This window comes from Peromyscus maniculatus, chromosome 14 (genome assembly GCF_049852395.1).
Source record: "Peromyscus maniculatus bairdii isolate BWxNUB_F1_BW_parent chromosome 14, HU_Pman_BW_mat_3.1, whole genome shotgun sequence".
Lineage (NCBI taxonomy): Eukaryota > Metazoa > Chordata > Mammalia > Rodentia > Cricetidae > Peromyscus > Peromyscus maniculatus.
In genome coordinates this window covers 73801748-73828424 of record NC_134865.1, presented here as the reverse complement: position 1 = coordinate 73828424, position 26677 = coordinate 73801748, and the positions used below count along the sequence as shown (strand labels likewise).

At 51.2% G+C, this 26677-nt stretch overlaps 2 protein-coding genes across 7 annotated transcripts in view; one reads left to right on the top strand and one right to left on the bottom strand.

The window, feature by feature from the left end:
- The window catches only part of Lgmn (legumain), a 45259-nt gene extending 44684 nt beyond the window's left edge, over positions 1-575 (top strand). For all 5 annotated transcript variants that reach the window (XM_076551284.1, XM_042261077.2, XM_042261079.2 and 2 more), the window contains one exon: positions 65-575. In XM_076551284.1, coding sequence (XP_076407399.1) covers positions 65-107 — 43 coding nt within the window. In that variant the 3' untranslated portion in view covers positions 108-575. The remainder of the gene's footprint in view (positions 1-64) is intronic.
- A 1092-nt stretch (positions 576-1667) lies between these two features.
- Positions 1668-26677, bottom strand: part of Rin3 (Ras and Rab interactor 3) — a 113048-nt gene continuing 88038 nt past the window's right edge. For both annotated transcript variants that reach the window (XM_006990889.4, XM_042261075.2), the window contains 5 exons: positions 21151-22650; positions 17376-17684; positions 10051-10182; positions 5183-5346; positions 1668-2792 (listed from right to left, as the gene is read on the bottom strand). In XM_006990889.4, coding sequence (XP_006990951.2) covers positions 2472-2792; positions 5183-5346; positions 10051-10182; positions 17376-17684; positions 21151-22650 — 2426 coding nt within the window. In that variant the 3' untranslated portion in view covers positions 1668-2471. The remainder of the gene's footprint in view (positions 2793-5182; positions 5347-10050; positions 10183-17375; positions 17685-21150; positions 22651-26677) is intronic.

The following is a 26677-nucleotide window of genomic DNA, read 5'->3' as shown; positions in this document are numbered from 1 at the left end:
GATTATGTCTTGCTTTCTTCGGGGTTGGCCTAACTCACCACATTCGTCTTCCTGTCTCTCGCAGGATAAAGATGGCCATGGACAAGGTGTGCCTTAGTCACTACTGAACAGATGCCTCCCCAGCGCTGCGTGAGGAGTGAACACAGTCCATTGGAATGTGTCCCAACCGGAGACAGAAAGGGTGGAGCCCGAGGTGGCACCTAAGCCCAGCTCCCCGGGAATGCTGTCAGCCCCTCCCAGGAATTGCTTTCTGACAATACTGACCCACTAAGAAGCCAGTTCCGGTGGGAAAGCTCCCTGGAGAAAGGAACTTTTGCTTCTTAGGAGTTTGTTTTGTTTTGTTTTTTGTTTTCTTGTCCATTAGCTTTCAAGAGAAAATTCACTGTGGCTTCTGTAGCCATCGAAGGAATCTTCTGAGAAATTGGAAACTGAAACCTCTCCATCTCCACAGTGATTTTCCTGAAGAGGGCTGTAAGCCTCGAAGGGAGAATTATTTTTAGAAAAATATGATTTTTGATTGCTTTTGTATTTTATTCTGTGATAATGGATGTATTAAAAAATAATTGGTAAAGTGAGACGTTTGTTTCTGGCCTCTGGCTTCATGGTCTGTGTTTCACACTCGTGGTGGGTCCTGTTCCCCTCCCACCACTCTGTCCTCCATTGTTCCACACTCTGTGAACTTGCAGCCCCACGCCCCACAGGCCCCCACGCCCCTTAGGCCCCCACGCCCCTCAGGCCCCCACGCCCCACAGGCCCCCACGCCCCACAGGCCCCCACGCCCCTCAGGCCCCCACGCCCCAGGCCGCTTCTCTTGTTCTGGAATGCTCCACTTTCCCTTCTTCCTCCCATTCAACTTCAGGGGGCCTTTCGCCCTTAAGTTCGCTTCCGTCTCTCCATCTCCCTACCTGTTGTGGTTTGAGTGGGGAATGTTCCCAACAGGCTTCACTGCTGAGTGTTTGGTCCCTGGCTAGCAGCGCTGTTTTGGGAAGTTCTGGAAACTTCAGGATGTGGGGCCTAGCTAGAGGAAGTAGGTCGCTGTGATACACTGTTAGAGGTTCTGCTTGATCCCAGGTCAGGCAGCCCTGGGTTCCACCACCATGTAAACTAACCCAGCACCATATAAACTGGCCACGATGGTGCATACCTGTACTAACAGCAGTCCTAGAAGGCTCTAGATACTCAAGGTTATCTTTGGCTACATAATGAGCTTGAGTACTTTCTCAGGGGACCATGTCTCAATGAATGAATGAATGAATGAATTAATTAATGAATGAAGAAGGAAAGGAAGGAAGGAAAGGAAGAAAGAAAGAAAGAAAGAAAGAAAGAAAGAAAGAAAGAAAGAAAGAAAGAAAGAAAGAAAGAAAGGAGGAAAGAAAGAAGAGGAATTAATGAAACCTGATAGTTCTGAGCAGCTAGCTGTCTTTATATATCTTGTTATCAGCGCGTTACTAACGTGGGGAGTCAAGGAAGGCTTCTTAGAGATGGACTTTGAAGGACGAATATAAGAGTCAAGGGCAAAAGGATTGGAATTCCCAAGAGTAATAGCAAAGGGTAGAAGGGATGGTTCTTGAAATCATCTAGAACCTGGGGTGATGAGGACCAAGGATGGTGACGATGCACCAGGTCCCTGGACTGGTGAGCAGAACTTTGGCCAGTTCAGAGGACATAGCATTTGCAAAAGGGCTTTTATTACACCCCCCTCCCCCGCACTCCCCCCCCCACAGAGTGCATCTTGTCAACACTGATGACCTGTGGTGTTTCCACCAGGGGACAAGTCCTTCAATGCCCCCACCCCCCAGTCTCATGGCATTGGCTGAACTTGTCCATGTTTCCCTGGAGCTGGCTTGGCTGTGTCCAGTGGGGCTCAGGAACCCTGGCAGACTGGGCAGTCTGGTAGCTGATGACAAGCACTGAGGCAGGGGTAAGGTGTAGGGCTGTCTCTTCGACACACACGTGGAGAAACCCCTGAGATCTTGGGTTGGTGTGGAACATCTCAGCTCCATCTTGAGGCTCAGGGAGCAAGCAGCTGGGGCCAGGAACCCCTTCGTTAGCCAGTCCTGGGGAAAGTGAGTTCTTTTCTTGAAGGTGGGGGTAGGGGGTGAGGCATGACCCGGGGAAGGCAGAGGGAATGGCCTGAGGGGCTGGGTGTGAGCAGGGTCAGGCTTGTTTGCTACAGCTGGCTAGAAAGCCTTTTCCTCCTCAGCCTTGTTTTCTTTTCTTACTGTCTGTGCAAAGAAGAACATGGTGCCCCAGGCTATGACTCTGCCCTGTCCGTTTAGGCATGCTCCGTGGGTGGCATACCAGTGTGACCCACACAGGCACTTGTGTTGGGAGTATGTGTGGTCAGACACTCAGATGAATAAATGGGCATGGCTGACTGAATTTGGGAGTGGCCCTGAGAGCCGGATCCTTGTCCCTCTAGACTCCCAGTCTCAGGAGACCCTGCCACCACACGTCAACAGTGGGTCATCTCATAGGAAGTTGGGCTCCCGCACCACTAGACAGGGCTGGCTTGAGCCGTCCTTGCCACTGTCCAGGGGTCGATACACGAAGTGGAAGTCTCGCTTTGGCTCGCTCCGGAGCAGATAGCCCTTGATGCGGTGTGGCAGCGCCTCGTCGGCCAGCTGGAAGCAGCGCCTATCCACCAGCACAAAGAGCCGGTAGTTTTGGGGGTGTGCCACCTCAAACTTCTCGGCGCACTGTGCACACAGCGCCTGGGCTTCTGTGTCTGCCCGTGATGCCAGTGTCCGTGACTGCTGCTCGGGCTCCAGGTACGACACACAGATGAAGTCCTGCAGGCAAGATGGAGGAGACTTGACGTCACCAGGCTTGGCCAATAGCATCTTGGGTCACCCTCACCCCAACATCGGGAGCTAGGGCCAGCAGAAAGGAGCATGGTAGCATTGGACCTGTCTTTGTCTTCTCTGGACAGAGGGGTCTCAAACAGCTGTGAAGCTGAGCATCTGTGCCCCCTTCTTACTCTGCCAACAACTGGGCCTGATAGATAACTTCCTTCTCTGGGTCTCACCTCCCCACTGGACTTACCCTGGGTGATTCAGTTATGTTTCAGATATGGATTTAGTTATTGTGTGTCTGCATGATATATCCATGTGCTCCAAATGCCTGTGTGGAGGACCCAGGGCAGTTTTGTGGAGCTGGTTCCTCCTTCTACCTTTACATGGAGTCCAGGGATTGAACTTACATTGTTAAGTTTGCCTGGTTAAGGTGCCAAGCACCTTTACCAGCTAATCCACCACTTCTTGGCTGATTCAATCATTTTTGAGTCATGGCAAGGAGGGGGTTACCCCCTTCTCCCCGACACCCTCTGTGGCCAGTCTGTGGTTCTCTCTCATCCCTTTCTTATCATTCACGGTTTAATCATTCATTCAGTACTTGCCCACTGGGTCACCCACCTCGGGTGCAGTGTTGGAAGGCAGAAGTGTCTGAACTAGCACCCACAGTTCAGGCAAGTGGAACAGTTTGGCCTCTAAGAGCAAGGGTTGCCTCTGTGGTTCAGAAGCAGGGTAGGAAGAGGCTTGGGGGACGCTGGGGGTGGGGAGCTGGGGAAGGGGTGAATTTAGGATGAGTGGAGGTGATGCCTGTGGTACTAGGGATGAAGTATGAAGTATGGGTCCATGAGCTCCCTGCCCTTCCTGGCTTTGAAGATGGTTCCATTTGCTGTGTGACCTTGACCTCTGCTGCTTCAATTGTAGACTGAGGGCAGTCCCAACTTCAAGGCAGTAAGATCTACAACTGCCCCCAAGCCAGTGAGAAACAATGTGTGTGGGGCTGCCCTACTGTGGATGGAGTCCAATATCACTAGATGGCTCACGGCCACAACCATGAAAATACCAATGACCATGTTACAGGGTGGTGTGCTCTTACAGGCTGCCAGGGTCTGGGCCTCAAGTAGTCTTCTGTTTCTTCCAGAAGGGAAAGGTGGGGCAGAAGTGCTATTGGGGGTGTGAGTGGTGGGGTGGCACTGGCTCATGCCAATATATACCAAGTTGGGACAGTCTATGTATGGTACGTATCTCCTTGTAACTCCTAGTTCATCGATGCAAGTTGAAATTGACCTTGCTTGGGAGTATTTATACCACAGGAAGTGGCAGAAGCTGAGGCCAGAACATTCTTTCCCCTGCCCATGGGTTCTAAGATGCTGTTGATTTGAGAGGGGAGTAGAGATGCTGGATGGGCAGCTTAGAACAGAGTCAGAACTCATTCAGTTCAGTTGGCCGATGTGAATGGGAAATGGAGTTTCTGAGGGGGCTCGAGACCACACAGCAAGTTTTGGTAACCATTACTTCCAAATGATTAATCTAGGACTTTCTAGGATAAAGGTTTATTTATGTTTTTGTTTTGCTAAGTTAAAGAATATGGATCAAATCAACTCTTAGTTCAAAGCTAGGTCTAGAATTCAGAACTCCTGCCTCCCAGAGGTCTGGGCTCCATTTTCTACACATAGTCTACACAGCTATGAATAGCTCTGGAGGGTTGTCTGGCCTCCTGGTCCAACTCCCTCCATTTTCTACACATTGTCGTCTGGCTGTGTCCCAGGCTCTGGACCTCTGAGACACATGAACCATGGGCATTGTCCTCGCCAACATGAGAGCTTCATCCATAGAGGATTTACAGCATGACGTGATGAGTGGGGTAATGGGGGAGCAAGGGCACGTGGCAGAGAGGAGACGAACGGTGTGTGTGTGTGTGTGTGTGTGTGTGTGTGTGTGTGTGTGTGTGTATGCACTGGGGTGGGCTACTAGGGAACTTCTCATAGGAGGGCTGTTGGAGATGCTGGGTTGTTTTGTAGAAGCCAGTGACAACCAGTGAAGGAAAGGAGGTACACCAGCCTGGGTGGACACTGGGCAGCAAGGGAGCTGATCTGGGCTGCGTGGGGACAAGTGGGTGACTCGATCTGATGCAGCCTGGGGTGTGTGGAATGACTTGTTCCTCCCATACCACTTTGCCCACTGGGTTATAACACGTGTCTGGTGGCACTTCTATGCCCATCCAGGATCTGCAGATCTGGGCAGATTGACAAGCAGGGGCTTGGATTCCTCTGTGGGAGTCCCGCCACTCACCCTGAGGGTAAGGCTGGCTGGTAGGCCAAAGCAGCCACGCACAGAGCACAGGTGGCATCTGTGCAATCTGCGGCCCCAGTCACTATGGTCCCCAGCATTACCTGCACAGAGGAGCGCGAGGCCCTGGCCTTGTTGAGCGTGCGCCTGCGTTCCCAGCGATGGATGGAGTCCTGCACCTCCATGCTCAGCTGCCTCGTCACTGTGATCTTGTCGTAGTTCTTAATGTGCTCCAGGGCTCCATAGGTGGTGGTCAGATAGTAGGAACCTGCAGGGTCAAGGACACAGGTTGAACTAGGAAAGTCTGGATCCACTTGCACTGGGAGGGTCCAAAAGTGTATGTATGGCTCAGCCCACTGCTTCCAACATGCCTCTACCTCCATAGCCACTAGGGGGCGTCCACACTCTACAACCTGCTTCAGAGGTTACACGCAACTGTAGTACACTGGGCAGCCTCAGCAGTTGGTATTTTACAGTACAGACTAGCTCACATCTTTCCTCAACCCCCTTCAAGAAGGAATCATTTGGAATACATACACACATTCCATATATAACATTTATATATAATTAATATACATAATACTTAGATATTATATATAATAAAACAATTATATATATATTATACTATTATATAATATATATTTTATATAACATATATTACTACTTAGTCCTGGCCTGAAATTCATGATGGAAACCAGGCTAGCCTCATAGAGCTCTTCCAGCCTTTACCTTCTGAGTGCTGGGATTAAAGGTGTGGTTCACCACACCTGGCTGAGGATATCTATTTAGCTCGGCCACATTAGGAGGAAAACAAAGAGACCTAGCAATTCCTCCAAGTCTGTCATCCAAACTCAGTATTTTTAAAATGATATTTTAAAATAAGTTTTTAATTTTAAAATGAGATTTTTTAAGTGTTTAAAATATATAGGATACATAAGAAATTTCTGGAAGGCAACTCTCACTGTATCATACACATGCTTTAAAATATGTGTATCCATTATGTATTATCTATTGTAATAGCATCATGAATATATTATCTATTGTAAAAATGATTTTCAAAGATGTACAGGAAATTTCAGTTATTGCATAAAGTTTTTAAGGATTTAAAATAGTAAAAAATTTTGATGCTCGGTATCCATAATCCCATTACGCAGGAGGCAGAAGCAGGTGAATCTCTGAGCTGGATACCAACTTGGTCTACACACCAAGTTCAAGGCCACCTGGAGCTACATAGTGAGGCCTGACCATTGAAAAAGATTATTACATTTAAAACTTTATTTTGTGTACACATATGTATGTATATTTGTGGGCACATTCATGTGGAGGTCAGAGGGCAACTTGCAGAAGTCAGTTCTCTCCTTCCACCACATGAGTTGTGGGAATTGAACTGGGGTCCCCAGGCTTAGCAACAACCGCCTTTACCCAGAGTCACCCACCAAAATATTGGCCCATTTAAGTTTTCTCTTTAAAAACAACCTGAATCTGTAATGTTTCCTCTAATTGAGCTTTTAAGGTACTTCACGCTGCACAAACCACGTGTTTTCTCTCTGTAACCTTGGCTGTCCTGGAACTTGCTCTGTAGACCAGGCTGGCCTTAAACTCAGACATCCGCCTGTTTCTGCCTTCTGAGTGCTGAGATTAAAGGCGTGCACCACCACTGCCTGGTCAGAATTTTAAGTTCAAAGACAATATTCTGCAGGAATGTTTATCTGCTCATTAGCTTGTTAAGAGTTGAAAACCTTGTTCTGATCCTTCACTTTAAAGGAAAGAAACTGAACCCCAGAAAAAGAGGCTGACATGGCCAAGATCACACAGTAACTCCCTACCCCAACCCCAAGCATCCTGCTCTCTTCCAGTCCTGTCTCTGCTAGCTTCTCTGATGCTCCCCAGACTGCTCTTCCTGGTTATTAAGGCCAGGACCATGATTTTGGACATAAGGCTGATTCTGCCAGTGACCTACCTGAATCCATCTTCCCATCCTAACTCTGCTGTTATCTGAGGAAGTGGCCCTGGCCTGAAAATGCTCACTTCCCAGACTCCTTAAGTTCAGCTGAGCAGGCACAGCCCTGAGTCCTATCTCTGTGGCCAGGAGAGCAGGGCAAGGATAAGAATGCTCTGCTTCTGAGTCCCAGGGAAGAGCATGGCACCCTGAAGCAACCACTCGCTTCTCAATGTCATGATTTGTGTAAGGGGCCCGGGCTTAGTCATGCTTGGGTAATACAGTTATACGAGCTCAGATAATAGTTCTGGGGGATTCTGATCTTCGCAGAGGCAGAAAGGAGGAACTCCAAACCCTGATGGGGCTCTCTTGCCCCTTCAAGCCTTCCACATCCCTCATGGCCCTTCTAGCTCTTTTTGGTGGAGACTGTGTAGTGCCTGCTATGAGCACTAGGTGGCAGGCGACACCACTGTGAGTTTTGCAGACACTTCCCAGACAGTGTGTAGTGGGTTGATTGAAAAACTCCATTGGTGAGATTAACTGGACACAGGCAGCTGTCAGCAGGCCTGGGGAAGAGCTAAAAGGTCGATGAAGACACTTGTGGGAGAGATTTGGCTTCTCAGTTGGCAATTCCCCTGAGATGGGGTCAGGGTAAGCGGTGGGTATAAGAAGGGGGTCCCACCAGCTCTCCCAGCTGCTCAGAAGAAGCCCCTGTTCCCTCCACCACAAATGCCTGCTGCAAAGACCATGGGAACCAGCCGTCAGAATATGCTAAATCACACCACACCACAGGCTGGAGGGGGCAGGAGAACAGCTCGGAGATACAGTGTTTCCATAGGCAGGGAGTGAGCCAGGGCAGACACTGGCACAGTGTCCCTTTTTGTACCCTCCCCCTGGTCCCCAGGACTTTCATGGACATGGTCTCAGGGTGGGTGTCACTCTTTCAGCAGGGTGAGCGCTGGCTAGAGATCCTTGCCAACTTCCTCGGTCTCTGAGTGCTTCCGTGGGCATGGAAACCCAAAAAGCAGCCTTGAGGAGATGGGGGTCGCAAGTCTGGGTGCCGAGTTAGCTGTTTGCTCAGTCTCAGGAGACTCCCAGCCTTTTCTGTCCTGCTCTGCACTGCAGCCCCATGCCTGACATGGATGGTTCAATGAGCGCATGGGTTGGTAGATGGACAAATGGCTATGTGGGGGATGGGTAGATAGATGCCAAGTATGGATGGACGGGTTGAGGAATGGGTAGGTAATTTTATGGATGGATGGACTGGTGAGTAGATAAATGGGTGGATAGATGGGTTGGTGAATAGATGGAGGATGGAGAGATAATAGATAGGTAAATGAATTGGTAGATAGTTAGCTAGGTAGGTAGATGGACTAGTGAAGGCATGGATGGATAGATGGATGGTTAGGTGGGTGGATGGGTAAATGGACAGATAGATGGATGAATAAACATGTAGATGGATAGATGGATGGTGGTGAGTGGAAGGGTGGATGAATGTGTTGATGGACTGAAAAACATTTACTTCTTCTGAATTCCTGGACTTCCCAGGAAACACATCTCTCCAATTGCTGGTAACGTTTAACTAACGAGGGAAAAGAGTGAGCTCCAGGTGTCACAGCCACAGCCCGAAGCCACATATGACAGCTAAGTTCTCAACTTTCCCTGTTGCCCTGAGCTGTGAAGACCTCGACGGAGCACTGACGTCAGGCTTTCTCTCTCTAGAGATGGGCAGATGCAAACACCATGCAAAGGTGGCCAGCTTCTCTCAAGAACCACAAAGCCCAAAGGGGACACTTGTGCCTGGGAGGCTGGTTCCATTCTTCTAGGGTGGAAGCCCCGAGGATGTGTCGTGGTCCCTCAGAGCCCATAGCGGGGCTGCTGTATCTCAAGGGATTCTCAGTGGAGGTATGGCTGAGGTCCTGGCCCGAGGAAGTGGTGGGTAGAAAGACGGGGGAAGGGAAACTGAGACAGGGTACAGCAAATCATACCCCTCCTTCATTCAGCCAGGGAGTACAAAGCCCTTAACACCTCAGCAACTTCCTCCTACAGACAGAAGTCATGGCCAGGGTTGGATAAACAGGGGCTGAGTCTCAGGAGGACACTCCATCTAAGACCTGATTTCTACTAGTCACACTCTATGTCGACCAACGCCTTCGGCCACTCCGGCCTCGCTTGTTAACCACCAGCTTCTGCTGTGCCCTCCAGAATGCCACCCCCTTCTTTTTAATTAATTTATTTAGCTTTATTTGTTTATTTTTGAATCAGTGTCTCACTATACAGCCCTGGCTGGCCTAGAACTTAACCATGTAGACCATGTTGGCCTCGAACTCACAGAGATCCACTTGCTTCTGTTATCTGAATGCTGGAATTAAAGGTGTGTGCCACTATGACCAGCTCCTTCCTTTTCTTCATCTGCTGGCTCCCGCTCACCCTTCAATGCTCAGCCCAGGTATCACCTCCTCTAGAAGCCCTCCATGACTGCACTGTCTGGGTAACATGCTTCCAGTCTCTGAATTTCCCATCATCAAATTTTGTCAAGATATGGTAACACTTTTCTTTGCAGTCTGTCTGTCTTCTTAATCAATGAGCTATTCGGGCAGGGCCTGTGTGCAAGTCCCTCGGCCTTAAAGTCCTACCTAATAAGTCCTTGCTGGGCCGCCTGGCTTGGGAGCTGGTGATGGGCATGAGATGGTGTACTGTGGGATGTCTTTCTGTATGCTGTGAATATATGTGTTGCTCCCATTGACTAGTAAATAAGGCAACTTTGGCCCATGGCAAGACAGCTTAGAGGCAGGTGGGAAATCCAAACAGATACAGAGAGAAGGGTGGAGTAGGGGAGATGCTAGCCCGCCGTCCAAGGAGCAACATGTAATGGGACACACGTAAATTGTAACTAATATTAAGCCTCTGAGTGATTATTTTATAAGTGGCTGTGGGACCTTGGGTGGGAGAGATTTGTCTGGCCCGTGGGGCTGGGCGGGACTGGAGAAACTTCCAGCTACAGTGGTGGGTATAGGGGTGGCGCTGACTTACCCTCCCCCAACTGCAGGGCGGGGTCCATGAGCTCCATCATGTACTCCACATTGAGGAGCATCTCAGTGAGGTTGCTGCGGGCCAGTACGTACATGAGCACAGGCAGGAAGTCGTCGGCCCCGTAGGGCTTCCCTGCAAGAAGAGGATGAAAGCTGTGAGTGCCAGATGCCTGTGAGCCACTCAGGGATGGGAGGTCACCCTGGAAGAGCCAGGTTTCCATATTCTTACGATTCAACAGTGAGGACCCTAACAACTCCTAAGGTCAGCCCCTGTGGCCTGTGGCTCAGTATAGGGTGGCAAGAAGGAACTGAGAAATCGCTGGGCTGGGGTGACAAAACTCTGGTTTCTTGCCCTTTCCTCATTCTTCCCCTATGGTTGCCCCTGGCTGCTTGCTGGGCCATCAAATTCTTATCACACTGAATTCATAGGCCCACCACTGCTGCATGGGCATCTCCAGGAATTTTTGCATAAGCCTGAGATCCAACCCTGTGCCCCAGATCTACCCACTGCCTGAGGTCCACCATTTCTGAGATCTATCACTATTCCTGAGATCTACCACTATCCCTGACACCTACCATTAACTGAGATCCATCACTGTGCCTGAGATCCATCACTACCCCTAAGACCCACCTCTAACTGAGATCCACTAATGCCCCTGAGATCTACTGCTGAGATCCCACTCCTGTCTAAGATCTATCACTGTGTGAGATCCACCCCTGCCCCAGAGATCCACTGCTGAGATCCACTCCTGCCCCAAGTCCACCATTGTGCCTGAGATCCACCACTTGAGAATATCACTGTACATGAGATCCCTTCTTGCCCCAAGATCTATCACTGCCCGAGATCAATTATCACCCCAGAGACCCACCAATGTGCCTGAGATCCACCACTGCCAGTGGTCCAAACTGAGCCCCATGTGGATTCTCAGTTGACTGGGTAGAGAGATGCTTCACAACAGACTTTCCAAGGGAAAGGCAGAAACAGAAACTGACCTGCAGTGCTGGTCTATTTCCATGACGTAACCTTTTCCACAGTGACCAAGTTCAAACTGCAGACCTGAACATGGAGTCGGGAGCAGAGGCATAACTAGCTTCCCTGAGTTGGTGTGAGCTGCCCCCAGTACACCCACAGGTCCAACCTCACCATGGGCAGGGCAATGCTCAGAGCTGGGAGCCTATGCTCAAGTTCTGTGCCGATCACTGGTGGGACCAGATCTGTGTTGTGCCCCGTGTCCCCCACTCCCCCCACCCCACTCCCCTGTAGGCAGGGAGCATGTGCATGGGCACTGAGACCTCATGTCTGCTTAAGGACCAGCACTAGCTTTGAGCACAGCTGGAACCCATCAGCTCCCAGTTGACTCTTCCAGCTGTACGCCAGGCGACAGGCAATATGCCCTGGGGCGATGGGGACAGCTGTGAAATGCTTCTCCTGTGATCTGAACAGCTGGCTTGCATGGATCGTGCCCTGCCAGCGTCAGCCTGTGTTTCCTGGTTTTAGCTTCTGTCTTTCCCAGTTCCATCTGCTCACCATCTGCAAGCACACAACGAGCTAATCACACTGCCAGGAGCTGGCAGAGACTTTCTGCACACTGTATGGACTGGGGGACTTTGGAGAGAGTGAACTTTTCTCTCCCGCCCCTGTAGTCCTCCTGGCTATCCTGGAACTTGTTCTGCAGACCAGGCTGGCTTTGAATTTGCAGAGACCTGCCTGCCTCTGCCACCCAAGTGCTGGGATTAAAGGCATGTGTCCCTGCCGCCTGGCTGAGAGTGAACACTTACTCAGAGAAAAATAAACCGAGGAGGGCTCGTCTGGGTGCCCTGCAGACTGGAATAGGTAACTAGGAAGATCCTAGTGCAGCCAGTCTAGCTCTGCAAGATCGGGCCTCTCCTGAGGCCATGACAAGCCTCAGTTTCCCCATCTGAACACTGGGGGATGATAGTCTGTTACTTAGGAGTGTGGTGTGTGTCAAATGAGGAGATGACATAAAATACAGTTATTTGGGGGCATTATCTCTAGGACAGGCTAGCATAAAGCACTACGTAGGAAATATTGTTTTCTTAGGCCATACATAGTCTCATTCCCAGCTATTCAATCGAGCCTCTGTCACCAAAGTGGCTATAGACACCGTGCAAATACTACTGATGCAGTCTAAACAGAAGCACACACATAACACCAGGGTCCAGCCAGAAGGAGGGTGGCTTCTAGAGTGTTGAGCTGGTGGGAAGAATTCAGCACTGTGTCTGCCTCTCTCCCATCCCATCCCCTGGTTTTGCTGAGTGGCCTTTTCCTGAAAGCAGGTAGCAGATGCAACCGTCCTGGGGCAGCTCAGGGCTCAGGACTAAACTGTGGCTTAAAGTCCCTTCCTTTCTCCTGGAAGCCGTCCTTAAAGACACCACCACTAGGTCTGATGCCCTTAAAATGGGTTTCTGGGTCCTGTCATGAAATAGTGAAAAAGTTAACATTAGATGGGGACAAATGGACGCTTTTCCGGAGCACCTGGTCCAGATAAGAAACACCTGGACACCCAGGGGCCTCACCCCACTTCATCTGCTCTAGTAGCCCATGAGCTGGTGGGGTTTGTGTTTCTATTTATCTGTTCAAAGCTGGAGGCAGAGACACATAGCAGAGCAGGGTCACCTGCCTACCCAACTCCCTGGCTTCAATGCCAGTTCTATGCATGCCAGGGCTTTGAAATGGCTCAGGGTTAAGAACTGGGCTGGTTAGCTTTTGATGTCAATTTGTCCCAGCCAAGCCCAGTGGTTCTCACCCTTCCTAATGCTGCAACCCTTTAACACAGTCTTCACATTGTGGTGACCCCCCCAAACCATGGAATTATTTTCGTTGCTACTTCATAATGAATTTTGCTACTGTTATGAATTGTAATGTAAATATTTTGTTTACAAATATTTTTTCCGATGGTCTTAGGTGACCCCTATGAAAGGGTCATTCCACCCTAAGGGGGTCAAGACCCACAGGTTGAGAACTACTGACCCAGAATCACCAGGGAAGAAAATATGGCTGAGGAATTATCTAGATCTGGACAGCCCTTGGGTATGTCTGTGGTGGAATTGTTAACTTCCCAGCCTGCCTGACCCAGGACCCTCAAACATGTGCTCAACTGCTATCTCCAAACCTGGCGCTTTCTCAGGATGGCCAGCTGGTGCAGTGATGACGGCATATGTTTGGTACAATGTGGCTCTACGTTTGCATTCTGGCCAGGTCTAGCCAAGTGTGATAACCGTTATCTTCCAGGCGAGGATAGTGCGACCAGCTACGTTTGGCTCCTGTCACTCCGAATGTGACTGTCTTCTTACTGTCTCAACTGGTCTCACCCACAGCCGGGCTGTTTTATTTCTATATAAATGGGCCACATAGGCTGGACATAAACTTCTCTCTCCTGTGTGGTGATGACAGGAGAGTCAGGTGGTGGTGGGCTTCTTGCTCAGAGAGGGGGGCCTGAGGCCCAGGGTGGGTAGAGGTCTAGATGTCTAAGGCCCTAAGTGGCTCAAAGTTTAGGGATCCTGAAGCCTAGAAGGTCAGAGGTCTAGGAAGCCTGAGGTCTAGGGATCAGAAGTCGGGGGAGCCTGAGGTCTAGGGGTCAGAGGTCCGGGGAGCCTGAGGTCTAGGGGTCAGAAGTCGGGGGAGCCTGAGGTCTAGGAGCAGCGTTGGGGCAGGTGTGGTGGGGTTCTACAGAACACGGTCAGGGGGGAGGCGAGCTCAACACAGGCTGCAGCAGCAGCTGACGAGCTCCCAGGCCTTCCGCACAGGGATGCTGGGGTGTGGATAACAACTTCAGTCACAAGGTCACAGCCAGACAGCATGAGCTGCTGGGAACAGGGAAGGGAGTGGGGTGGGTAGGGACTGGGGGGCGGGTGTAGTCTTGAAATCAGCCAGTGTCAAGTCTGAAGAGAACTGGAGTCAACTGAGATGCAGCTAAGAATGTTTCACCTTCGTGGAACTGTAATAGCGTGAGCTGTCAACTCCATAGAACCTACAGTCACCCGGGAGATGGACCTCTGGGCAAGCCAATCAGAGGAGAGTCATCTTTATTTGGGTGAGACCTGGGCTCTGTAGGCTGCAGAAAGCACTAGCCAGCATTGATTGCTCTGTTTTTTGAAGTGTGGAATGCAATGTGACCAGCTGCTTCGAGCTTCTGCTGTCGTGACTTCCCAGCTGAGACGGGCAACACCTTGAACTCTAAGTTGAAAAGACCCGGTTTTCTCTTCTGTCACTTTGGTCAGAGTGTTTGATCGTAGCAATGAGAAAGTGACTAAGTCAGCAACTGGGAGGGAAGTGTGAGAGCATGAAATGAGAAACTGTGGCGTAGGTGAAAAAGACGGGTGTAGGAAGGAAGCCTGCATCCTCACAGATACCCACTGGGGGCCAGAGAGATGGCTCAGCAGTTACGAGTGCACGCTGCTCTTGCAGGGGACCTGAGTTCGGGTCTCAGCACCCATATCAGGCAGCTCACAGGTGCCTGTACCTCTAGCTCCAGGAGTCCCATTGTACATATTCAACACACACACACACACACACACACACACACACACACACACACACACACACACACACACAATTAAAATTAAAATAAATAATTTAAAAAATCAGTGCAGTCAAAGAAAAGAAAGACCCTTGAAACACAGCTTACTAAAGGAAGCTAAACAGTGGCTCTCAGGTGTGTAATTCCTAAGCCTTTCCGAGTCCTCCAGGACCTTTATAGATCAGTGACAACCTGTGATCCAGTGAGAGATGCTGTACCTGCAGACGCTGACCCAGGCACTCACCCACAGCCGTCATGAGAGCTCTGCGGCCTGCCTGGCACTCCCGGAGTCTGGAACAGAGACTCAGGAGGGCGCTGACTGGGAAAAGGTCCAGATATATAACTCATGGGATTTGAGGGAAAATGTGTGTGTTTGGAGACAGGGAAAGCACCTGACAATTGCTTGGATAAAAAAAACTCACAAGGGTACCTAGTCATCCTTGTTTCCATGAGCCATTTCCATTTAAAGATTTTTAAGTTTTAAGTGATAGGTTAAAAAAAAATGTTCTGGGGCTGGGAGATGACTCTGTCAATAGTGACTGCTGTACATGTATGAGGACCCGAGTTCTGCTACCCAGCACCACCCATGGGAAGAGCTGAGCATGGTGTGTGTGTGTGTGTGTGTGTGTGTGTGTGTGTGTGTGTAACAGGGAGATGGATCCCTGAAGTACACTGGAAGAGCTGAGCATGGTGTGTGTGTGTGTGTGTGTGTGTGTGTGTGTGTGTGTGTAACAGGGAGATGGATCCCTGAAGTACACTGGTGGGCCAGTTAGCCAAACCGAACTGATGAGCTTCCAGTTCAGTGAGATACTGTCTCAAAAAGTGAAAGGCAGGAAGCAATTGAAGGAAGACAATAAGTCTACAAGTGCACATGCACCTGTTGTTGCAGAAGAGAAAGCGTGAGTCGTTCCTAGATTGTTTCCATCAGCCACGAGGGGACCCTGACCTTCAACTTCCCATGGCTGCTGTCAGCCTTGCTGGGCGCCTTCCCTGGGTCCTGGGCCTCTGGGGCTGACTGTGCTGCTTGGGAGTAAGGCTCTGAATCCTGGAGGCTGTCCACGGTTGCTGCCACTTTTAGGCAGGATTCAGTTGTGCTCACAGCCTAGCCTTGGTCTGCAGACTGCACAAGACCCCTGGCCTCCAAAAGACAAACTTGTCCTGATGATACCTTGCTTCTCACCACACTTGTCCATGACAACACAGCCATCATGTAGCTTTATCCCCATGTGGCATTTGCCCTTCAGGAACTCAATTCATTCTCTCCCAGTTGCAGGATACATACTGGTCCTCCACAAAAAAGGGCTTCTAACCTGGAGCTGCAGCCTCTGCCAGCCTCATGAGGGAAACTGGCTAGGGTGAAGGGACCTTGTTCCACGCCCCAGTGCCAGGCCAACAACTGCCTTGCCAGAGGCCCAGCTAGCTGCTCATTCCTAAGGCACATGCAGAGGAAGAGGGGCCTCTCAGCCAGCCCCAGGTATTGTGCCTGCTGGTGCTGGGCACCGGGGTCAGATGTCACAGCTTGTTTCTAATATCAGCAAGTGCCTAAGTGTGGCTCTGACCTACTAGAATCTGGCTTCTCTTCCCATGAGGAAACTGGGCTCAAAGAGATTTAGTGACCCATTCCAGCTCCTACAAGTGGTAAGGGTCAGACTGGGAATCGGAAGCCAGGTCTGGGAGGTCACAACTGTGGTGTGACATTCTTTCCACTATCACCTGCCATGGCCCCCATGTACAGCTAACTACACAGGTGGCCACCAGCACCAGGGCACCTAGCTACAGGGCTGGGTGCAGGATGAACTCTGGTCAGCGTTTTATTCCCTATGCAGCACGGGTTCCATTTCCTGTGTATCTAGAGGAGCGCTGTGGTCATTGGCTACAAATGGGCATGATGATTCCACTCCGTCTCTTCTTCCCTTCCTCCCTGTACCCCCTGCAATGTGACATTGAAGCTTTTTCCATCCAACGAGGACATATACTTCACCCCTTTGAATCTGGGTTCAGCTTGTGACTAGACAGTGCAGGGTGCCACACGGTCATGATGTCAGCTCTTACTACCCTGGACTCTAGCTGGCCACAGGTATATGCTTTGGCTCTGAGACCCACCCAGATGGCCTACATCAGGTACCCACTTTGGTATAGATGGGCCTAGTCATCTTTCATCAGCATCTTCCACTGACTTTGGTGAGTCTAGACCAGGTTCTCTTTGGTCTAGTGAGCTACTACTATCAACAGTCACAGCTGGACCTGTCCCTTCTAAGTTCACACATGCTAAAGAGCCAACATTATTTCCCCAGAAGGTGACCTTTTGTGGATGTGATTGGCTGAGATGAAATCACACTAGGGTAGGGCCAACCCTGATCCACTGTGGCCTGTGTCCTCTTAAGAGAGAAATGTGGACACAGAGCCCATGGGAGAATACTGAATGAAGACTGTTGGGTTTTCAGACTTAGGAGTGAGGCTGGATCAGATCCTACCCAGTGCCTAGAGAGAGCACAGCCCTGCCGCACTTTGATCATGAACTCTATCTTTCAGCATCGAGGCACAATGGTTCTGTGTTTGAGTCATCTGGCTGGCAGAACCATGTTTTTTCAGCCAGCACTCCCTGCAAACTCATACGGTACCTTTTCCTGATGCACATGCAGGTGTAACCAGCTCATTGGCTGTCTTGAGGGCAGCAGGAAACACCATTTCCTTCCTTGCCCGGGTCACCCTGTGGGGTGTGCCCAGGGAATGCCTCCTACTCCCATCCTGCCCTAGTTCTGCAGGAGGGACCCAGCCTGCCTACCTGGGTTGCCGAGGGCCATGGAGTCGTAGATAAGCTTGCAGGTCTTCAGCAAGATGGAGATCTTCTTCCCAGGTGAGTAGGCCTTGTGCATGCTGCTCAGCTTCTGCAGGATCTTCTCCATGACAGCCACCTCAGGCACGCTGGTGGTCACGCCCAGGTCGGTGGTGGTGGTGGACAGGATCACCATCTGGTTCTCCTTGAGCTGCTGCAGTGAGCCATCGCGGCTGTGGATCTCCAGCAGGCTGGAGTTGATGGCATCCTTCAGGGGCTTCAGGACACACTTGTACAGGGCTGACTCCACAATGGCCTCTGGTGGGGTGAGAGGGACAGGTAAGGAGAGAAGCTTCGGGGGGCCCTCCCGCCTGGCTCTGCTGCCTGGCAGCACAGCCCTTCCACCCCCAGTTCCTACTTAGCCCTGACACACAGGACAGGGAGCTGCTTTGCAGCGGCACTGGCACCAGAGTCTCCCATGCCTAGTATCCTGGTCTCTCCAATGCAGTGTTATCTCCAGTGCCAGGAACAGAGCCTGTCCATAAGCACATATTCCAGAAGGCACGAGATGTGCTACAGCTATGCAGTGTACAACCAGGGCAGCTGTGTACTAAGGGTTTGGGTGCCCAGTAAATGCAATGTAGAAATTTTCTTTTTTTGATTGTTTGTGGTTTTTTATTCATTCATTCATTCATTCATTCATTCATTCATTCATTCATTCATTCATTTATTTTTTACAGGGTTTCTCTTTGTAGCTCTGGCTGTCCTGGAATTTGCTGTTGACCAGGCTAGCCTCAAACTCACAGAGATCTGCCTGCCTCTGCCTCCTGAGTGCTGGGATTATAGGCGTGTGCCACCACTGCCTGGCTTGGTAGAATTATTCTTTTTTTTAAAAAAAACATAATTTTTAAAAAATAATTATTCTTTTTTAAAAAATTACTTTTATTTTATGTGCACTGGTGTTTTGTCTGCATGTAAGTAAGTCTGTGTGAGGGTATCAGATCCCCTGGAACTAGAGTGACAGACAGCTGTGAGCTGCCATGGGGGTGCTGGGAATTGAACCCAGGTCTTCTGGAAGAGTAGCCAGTGCTCTTACCTGCTGAGCCATCTCTCCAGCCCAAGGTAGGATTATTCTCAATGCCTCTTGTGCTTCTCAAATCTAGGTGACTTGCCTCATCGCCCACTCATGCTTTCCTTGCCCACACTGCTCCTCCAGCCTGCCAGGCCTGCCTCTGCCCCTGGACTTCGGCTTCTCATGTTCCCCTTGCTACACAGATGTTCACACAGCTTGGCCCTAGCCATTCCGCTACCCCTTGGTCTTGATCAGCCTGCGGGCTGGGAGCTAAGTGAGCTTGGATCTCATTAGGTTAATTGAGGTGGGCTTTTCTAAAGGTGGGCAGAACCATTCCATTCTGGGCTTGGGGCCTACGATGCATAAGGAGGAGAAAATGAGCCGAACACTTGCATTCATCTCTGCTTCCTGAGGGTGAATGCAGTGAAAACAGTTGCCTCAGCCCCCTGCAGCCATGACTTACTTCCCTATCACAAAGGACCGCATCCTCAAATGTGAAACAAAACAAACATGTCTTTCCTTGAGTTGCTTTTGTTCGGTGTTTTGTTACAGCAACAGATGGGTAACTAATACCACTGGCCATGCCCTAGTCCAGTACTGGGATAGTTCTGGATCATCATTCCCTCTTTTATAGCTCTCCTCGTCACCTCTGGGATACATCCCTTCCATCCTTAGTCTGACATTCACAGCCTGGCATGGGTGGCCATATCATCCTCCTGCCTCATGTCCCACCTCTCTGCCTGACCCCATAGTCTGACCCCATAGCATCACCTCTGCCTGAAAGAAGCCTTCCCACCATCCTCTTTACAGCCTGTCCCCTCCCACTTCTGCTTAGGCCATGGGTTTTACCCTCTGTTCTGGCATGCATGGTTGACCACAGCTTCCTCTAGGCTTTGAGCTGTCCATGTCCTTCCATGTTTTTCTATGCCCGTTCACGGCCTCCTGTTCTGCGCACTGCCTACGATCTTCCCTGGGCTCGATCTGATTTTGTCTTGTGGCTGTTTGAGTGTTACTGGGTTCCAGACATGTTGTCTCCCAGACTGTAGACTCAGCCTCAGAAGCCTCCACACGTCCCCTCCCGGATGTCCAATGAGGTGGGAGGCCATCTCTCTGACACTGAACTTCTGACACAGAACACTGGGCTTCTCCAGGTTTGGGCCTTAGGACTCGCAGCTGTGGCCTCCTGGGAATGCTCACACTGGCCCTCAGCTATGCAGAGCCCATATGAGGCCAGCCAGGTCTTCGCCGACTTCTATGGACTACATCTGTGCCCAGTGTTCCACCGTGTTGTCCCACCTACCTGCCCCCAGCACATCTTGTCACGACAGCTCTGCTTGTCTCTAGTCTCTCTGCTTTCACTCAGCTCAAGGAGCAGAGCCACACTGGGCACACGGGAAGCCCTGGCACTCCTGCCTTGAATCGGCCACAGCCTGGTTCCTTGCAGAAATGCTAAACCTTGGGGGCCATGATGCTGTGACCTACCTCTCCCAGAGCCTCCAAACTTCACTTCCTGTCTACTTTACACTTCTGTCATCTTCTTTTATGGCTCCCTGACTTTCTTGCAGGTTACCTGCCACTTGTCAGAATGAGAGCTCCCTGAGGGCAGGAGGGACTTTGTGATAAGCTTGCTGCCATTTTTCCCCCCAGTACAATAGGCAAGGAGCTGGAAGCATAGTGCTCTCTGTCAAACTACTTATATAACTCACTTCCTCCCCAGACAAGCTCTGTGGGGTAATGCCTGGGTCTCTGGGACATGGTAACTGTTAGTGGAAAAAGTCAGGGGTTGCGTGGGTGGCCTTCTCATGTAGCATCCTGCCTAGGTGAGCCCTCCATCCCTAGTGGCGTGCACACATAACTATGGCCTTCTGAGGAAGCAATGCCAGTCTTGGACCTCAACATAGCACCCACCACCTTACTACTGTGTCCTAATGTTGTGAACTGGTAACTGTATCCGTCCTCGGGAGCCAGCCATCAAATCCAGTCTCCACTAGGGAAGGTGGTACTTAATAGTCTCTTTCCCTAGGACCTCTCACTATGAATCGTGATCCTGTAGTGTCTCAAAGCACCTTTTTCTGTGTGTCCAGAACTGATGCTCTTAATTACCAGGAGAAGGAGAAAAGGTTCAGGACCACATGGAGGTGGTGCCTAGAGAGACAGTAATGTTTATCAGGTAACCCCTAAATCCCTCGATGTAGTTTTCTGTTCTGTTTTGCTTTTTGAGAGCCCAGGCTGACCTTCAACTCACTCCATAGCCGAGAATGGCTTTGATCCTTTTGCCTCCACTTTTCAAGTGCTGGGACTGCAGGTAGACGCTATCCTATAGAGCTACAGCACTGTGGTCCGCCTGAGTCTTTTCAATACGCACACAGATGCGTAGGTGCTGCAGGGACACCTGCCACCATGCATCCTAATTGCAGAGCTGTGATGGTGACTGGGTTAGAGGCTGGTGGGGGAGGGGAGGGCTGCTGGTGGGGGGGGTGGGGAAGGGTGAGGGGGTGGCTTGACAGGAGTGGTCAGGAAAGTGGGCTGCCTTGAGTTGGCTCCCTAGAAGTAGAGCCTGAGAGAGGGATTTAGGCCCAGGAGCTTTGTGGGGCAGTCAGGAAGAAAAATGAGGACATTAGGCAAGGCTCTCCAGAGCCTGCTCTGGGTCCAGGGATGCCTGAGGGTACTGATGTACCCCTTTCCCTCCCACCCTCCCAAGCTGGCACTGACCGAGCTCCTCCTCCGAGTGCAGGTTGGGCTCCACCAGGGCTTTGAGTTCAGTGCTCTGCAGCAGGTAGCTTTTGAGCTGGGTCATCATGGTTCGGATCTCCTGCAGCATCTCGGTGCTGGATGTCGGGCGGGCCATCATCTCCAGGCTGTACACCTTGTAGTCCTGCACTAGGCTGCCGAAGTAGGAGCCCTTGTCCTGTGCCAGCTCCACCACCTTCTTGTACAGCTTGCGGTCGTTGGAGAGGAAGGCGTGGAAGACGCTGGTGAAGCTGACGAAGCTGAGGCGGTGGCGGGCTTTGTCCAGGATCATCGAGGGCTTCTTCTTCACGTTGGGGCTGCTGAACTCGAGCTCCTCCTCTGCACTGCTGGTTGAGTAGGAATCCTGGTCAGTGGCTGAGGCAGGCACCCCCAGGCTGTCTGAGAGCGAGGCCAGGGAACCCTTGAACTCTGGAGAGCTATGGGGACAGGCGCTGGTCTGGGCATGGAGCTGCTGCGTCCCAGCTTGTGGGGCTGGACTCAAGCCTTCCCAAGGTGCACCAGGTGCTGGTTTCTCAGGGGATGCCTCTCGTATGGGTTGTTTAGGGCTCTCCAAGGGGTTGAGCAGGGTGGCGGCGGCCAGCTGCCGAGAGACCCGCTTCTTCCTGGGGGGTGGGATAGGGGGCTGTTTGGTCTTGCCAGGAGGCACTGGTACATCGTCAGCATGGCTAGCTTTGGTCTCTGTATCCTGGCCTTGCTCTGTGGTCCTTGAAGGCCTGTCCCCAAGACTGCTCACGGTGCCATGGGAAGGAAGGCTGAGCGAGGCTGCCCTGGAAATACTTGGGAGGTCCCTGTCTGCTGTAGTCCCCACATTCTGGCTTTCCAGAGACACCCTTTCAGAGATGCGCCGTCTGGGAGGAGCTGCTGGAAGAGTCTTCTTCAAGGGCAGTGGAGGGGGAGGAGCTGGCTGCAAGGGGCTGGGAGCTGTCCCAGGCTTCATCTCTTCTTCCCCAAAGGGGCCCAGGCCTACCGCTGGGCGCGCGAGACTCTCGCAGGCTGTCATGGGTGGTTGGTTTGGGTGGCCTGGGGGGCCCGGCGCATGGGGGGCGAGGTGAGAGGTGGGTATTAGTGGGGAGTTGGGCAAAGGAACAGCAGATGCAGGGGACACAGGAAGCGCAGGAGGCCGGGCAGGGCCAGCTGGAGGAAGGGTGGGTATGGGAGGTGGAGGTGGGGGACGGCGTGGGGATCCCTTGGAGGTAGGTGAGGTAGCATCCGAAGTGGCAGGTACCAGGCGTGGAGGGCAGCTGCCAAGAGGCGGTGGATCAGCCGGCAGGGCGCAGTCCTCGATGAAGATAGGATTCACAAACCACAGGCGGTCATTTCCCACCGACAGCTCGATTTCACAGGAACAGTTTGCGTAATGGGTCGTGGGCCGGAGGCTGGAGGCTGCAGGGGCCCCAGGGGCTGGGCCTCTGAGGGGCTCGACAGGACCTCTGGGAGGGTTCAGTGAGGAGTCCCAGAAGCCTGAGGAGAGAGAGCAGAGCAGAGGCAGTCAGTCCTCCTCCTCCTCCTCCTCGCAGTGGGGGAAGGGCCCTCGCTCATGTGTAAGTTTGTTTTCCCTTCTTGGACTCTCTTAACTTCTCCCACCACTTCCTGCCTGGAGGGGAAGTCCCCTGTGTACCCACCAGCAGAGGGTGGAGTAGAGCTGGGAGGGGACACAAGAGGCCCAGCTTCAGTTCTGTGCCCATGTGAGAGCTTGTCATGGAGAACAACTGTGATTCAGGTGGGGGTGACTATGGCTTTGGGCATGCGGGAGGAGGGCATGGTAGGGACAGAGGGAATGAAGTTGTTTTCGCAGCTATCCAGCTGGGTACCCTGGGCAGACTGTGTCCTAGGGCTTGGTCTAGCTGTCCCTCCAATGGGTGTCTCAGCAGTAGCATCACAGGGTGCTGGGAGGGAACCCTACCGTAGACAGGAAGGGGCTAGAACTCATTACGGTCACTGCAGGTGGCAGACAGAGGAAAAGGGAACCAGAGAATTATGGGTGATGGAACTGGACCTATAGCTGTCTGCTACAGGCTGCTATGACTTGGGAGGGTCTTGACACTAACTGAGGAGCTAGGCTATGGGACAAGTGAGGACACCGCTCCTACCTTTGAGCAAGCCCTGCCCTGCTGGCTACCGACCAGTCTTCATAGCCTCATTGTGACTTCTTGGCCTCTGGGTATCACATACCAGCAAACACTCAGGGATGCTCAGGGCCTCCCAAAAGATACAGGGTTATGACTTCTGGAGAATAGGCTACTCTGCGCACAGGAGAGTGGTTCCATATGGAGAGAAACATGGGACCCAGGATCTGCTCAATGTGTTCATTTTAAAGGTAAGGAGATTATGAACCATGCTGCCTCAGGATTCTGGGAAGAATGGTGGACACAGCTTCTCTCCCATAGTTCCTCAGTGAGATGCCTATGTAAGGGACTGCCAAAGAAGTCACCGAGGAATGACAGTCAGGGTTTGTGCAGTGGACAAGTCATGGGCTGCAGCTGTACGGGGACGGTCTTGATGACCCCTAGGCATTGGCCCCCACTTCACGGATGAAGGCAAGTGACTCAGCTGAAATGTGTCCACCTGGGGTCACAGAGTGCTGGAGGTTGAGCAGGTTAGACTAGCACGTTGCTGCCCTACAGGCTCCTTCTGAGGAACTTGCATCACTTCCCACTTGGGTTGCTCTGCCTATCAGTGGGTGGCTGGTGGCTCTTACCCCAGCTAGAGGCTGGTGGATTTTACCCCAGCTAGAGATGTGGTAAGAACACAGCAAGCACCTATGTTTTTTGTTTGTTTTTGTTTTTTTTCTGGTATTGGGGATTGAACCCAGGGTCTCCCACATGCTAGGCAAGTGCTCTACCACTGAGGGCCCTACCCCTTTTAAAAATGTTTTCAAATTTTGAGTAAGGGTTTCACGAAGTTGCCCAGGCTGCCTTGAACATTCAATCTTCTTGCCTCAGCTTCCAGAACAGCTAGGATTATGGGTCTGTATCATCAGGCATGACCACTACAGGTTCTTGATTGTGAAAGGAGATATTGAAATATGGCAGGGTCATACAGAGCCAGTTCTAATGATGGCCTGCTCAAAGACATGGACCTTGGCCACCTTGGTGCCCTGAGGTTGCATACCCATCAGTGTGAGCAGAGTCTAACACCATGATAGAAAGCAAGCTGTGGCCTACCCAACCATGAGCACCAAAGCAGCATGGTACCCACCATGGAGCCTGGCTCTAGACAGACTCTGTTGCACCTGGCAGCCAGCCCAGAACACCCAGCTGTCACCACAAAAACAAGATGATGACCTTTCATGTGTCTTTCTACAGTATGCAAAGCTCCCTGTACATCACAGCCACAGGGTAAGATGTGACCAGGTTTAGTTTTTCCATAGCCCAAGGACCACTCTTCATGATGGCCAGGCTGTGGCTTTGCTTTCCAGGATAGCACTTGACCTCTGAGTGACCAACTCTTGGTACCCAGAATACACAGATGCTTGCTTTCTGTGGAGTAAGCATCGGAAACATGGTACCTATATCTCTACAAGCCCAGTAGAGCAGGCTGGTCTCCTTGAAGTCTTTCTAGTGAGGAGCATCAGGTGGCCAGAAGGTGAACTATTCAGTAGTCCCAGGAAGCTGAGCTCAGCTCCCTCCATGCTCATGTCACAGTCCCTTAAGACATGTGGATGAAGGATAAAACCATGGGGTAGCTGATGTCAAGAACTGCCCATCAATGCCTGGGTATGCTCTCCCATCATTGTTTGCCTACACCACTCAAGGCCTGGGAGATATGCCCCATATATCTTTTCTAGAATTATCTACTGAGTCTTCACCCCATCTGCCATTCACTGCTTCCTGGACATGACATCTGCTGCCTTACCCTTGGGTCTTAGCTGATGCTGTTTCCTCTGCTTAGAATTATTTTCCTTCCTACCTGCCAGGTTCTTACTAATCTTCTAAGACTGGTAATTAGTCTTAGAAGACTGATACGTGCAGGATGCCCGTGTCCCTTAGCCCTACTGTGTCCTCTCACTACAGGAACCTCCATTAGGACTGCCATTCCATGCTTTTGTTTGAGTATTCCACCACACCCTGGGTTTCAGAAAGCAGCATTGATGCCTCTTCCATTTGTGCGTCTCCAGCCTCCAGGATGGTACTCCAGCGAGCAGGGCCCAGGCATCAGCACCCAACACTAGTGAGTGAACGAACCAGCTTAGTGAAAGCGGAGGCAGCATTCTAGGGTAGGGGGCACTGGCCAGTCTAGCTTTGCAAGCTAGGTGGGGATAAGCTGAGGGATGGGGGGATGAGGAGATGAGACAGTGAGAGAGGAAGAAAAAAGGAAGTAGAAGAGCTCCAGTTGGGGCAGAACTGTCAGCCAGCTTATCACTGGTCTGCAGACCTGGTCCCTTAGCAGGCACAGAATAGAACAACACATCTCCACATCTTGATAGCATCTTACAAATGTGGAGCAGGCACTGGGGCTCCCCTGAGGTCCAGAGCTCAAGATGTTGCTTGCCTGCTCCCAGGACAATTCACAGGGCACAGGCTCTCCAAGACAATGCTACTTCCAGGGGAGGGTGATGCTGGGCTCATACCAGGGCCTTTGGCTGTGTAAGGGAGGCAATGGGGCCGTTCAGGGCTTTGTGCTAAAAACAAAACAAAACAACACAACAAAAAAAGGAAGTTCGAAAGTTCTCTGCAGCTTGCAAAGAGCCAAGGCTGGAGAAGCAGTCCCAGCAGTTGGCAGAGCTGTGGGCACCATGCCAAGTCTTAGCTCAGCCGTCCAAGTTCCAGTAAGAAAGGGCCTGTCCCTTTGACTGAGGCAGCCATTTTGCTGGTGCCAAGGCTTTCTGAACCTGGGTGGGGGGTACGTCTTGCCAGCTTCAATCCCTGCATTGCTTGGGGGGACCTGGGATGTGCCAGGTGCTGGATTGTGGTGCCTGAAGGTAAAATTAGGATTCAGATACCCTGGAAATGGTTGAAAAGCTCTGGAGACTCTGGGAATACATATGTTTGTAGCATCCAAAGATGGCTGGTTGAACTTTCACTCAAACGCCAGTGTTTCATTTGGTGTGTAGTGGGCTGTGCAGGGACATGTGTGCCTATGTGGAGGCTGGAAGACAACCTCGGGTGAGCCAATCCTACTTTTTGAGGCTGTTTCTCATTGGCCTGGAACCCAACAATGAGCTAGTGAGCTGGCTAGGAACCTACCTGTTTTTATCTGCTTGGTGGTGAGATTACAAGTACAGGCTACCAGGCCAAGCTTTTTTTTTTTTTTTTTTTTTTTAAATATGGATTTTAAAACTCAAATCAGGGCCTCATGCTTGCATGGCAAGCACTTTATTGATTAAGCTATCTCCCCAGTCCCCCGACGTCAAGCTTTTAACAAATCTTTACTAACTAGGAAATAGTCTCATTGTATGCTATAAAGGAAAAAACAAGGTTCACACAAACTTGGGAGAGCTACACATTGTGTGGCTTTCCTGTCTTTAAAACGCTAAGCATCCACCTGC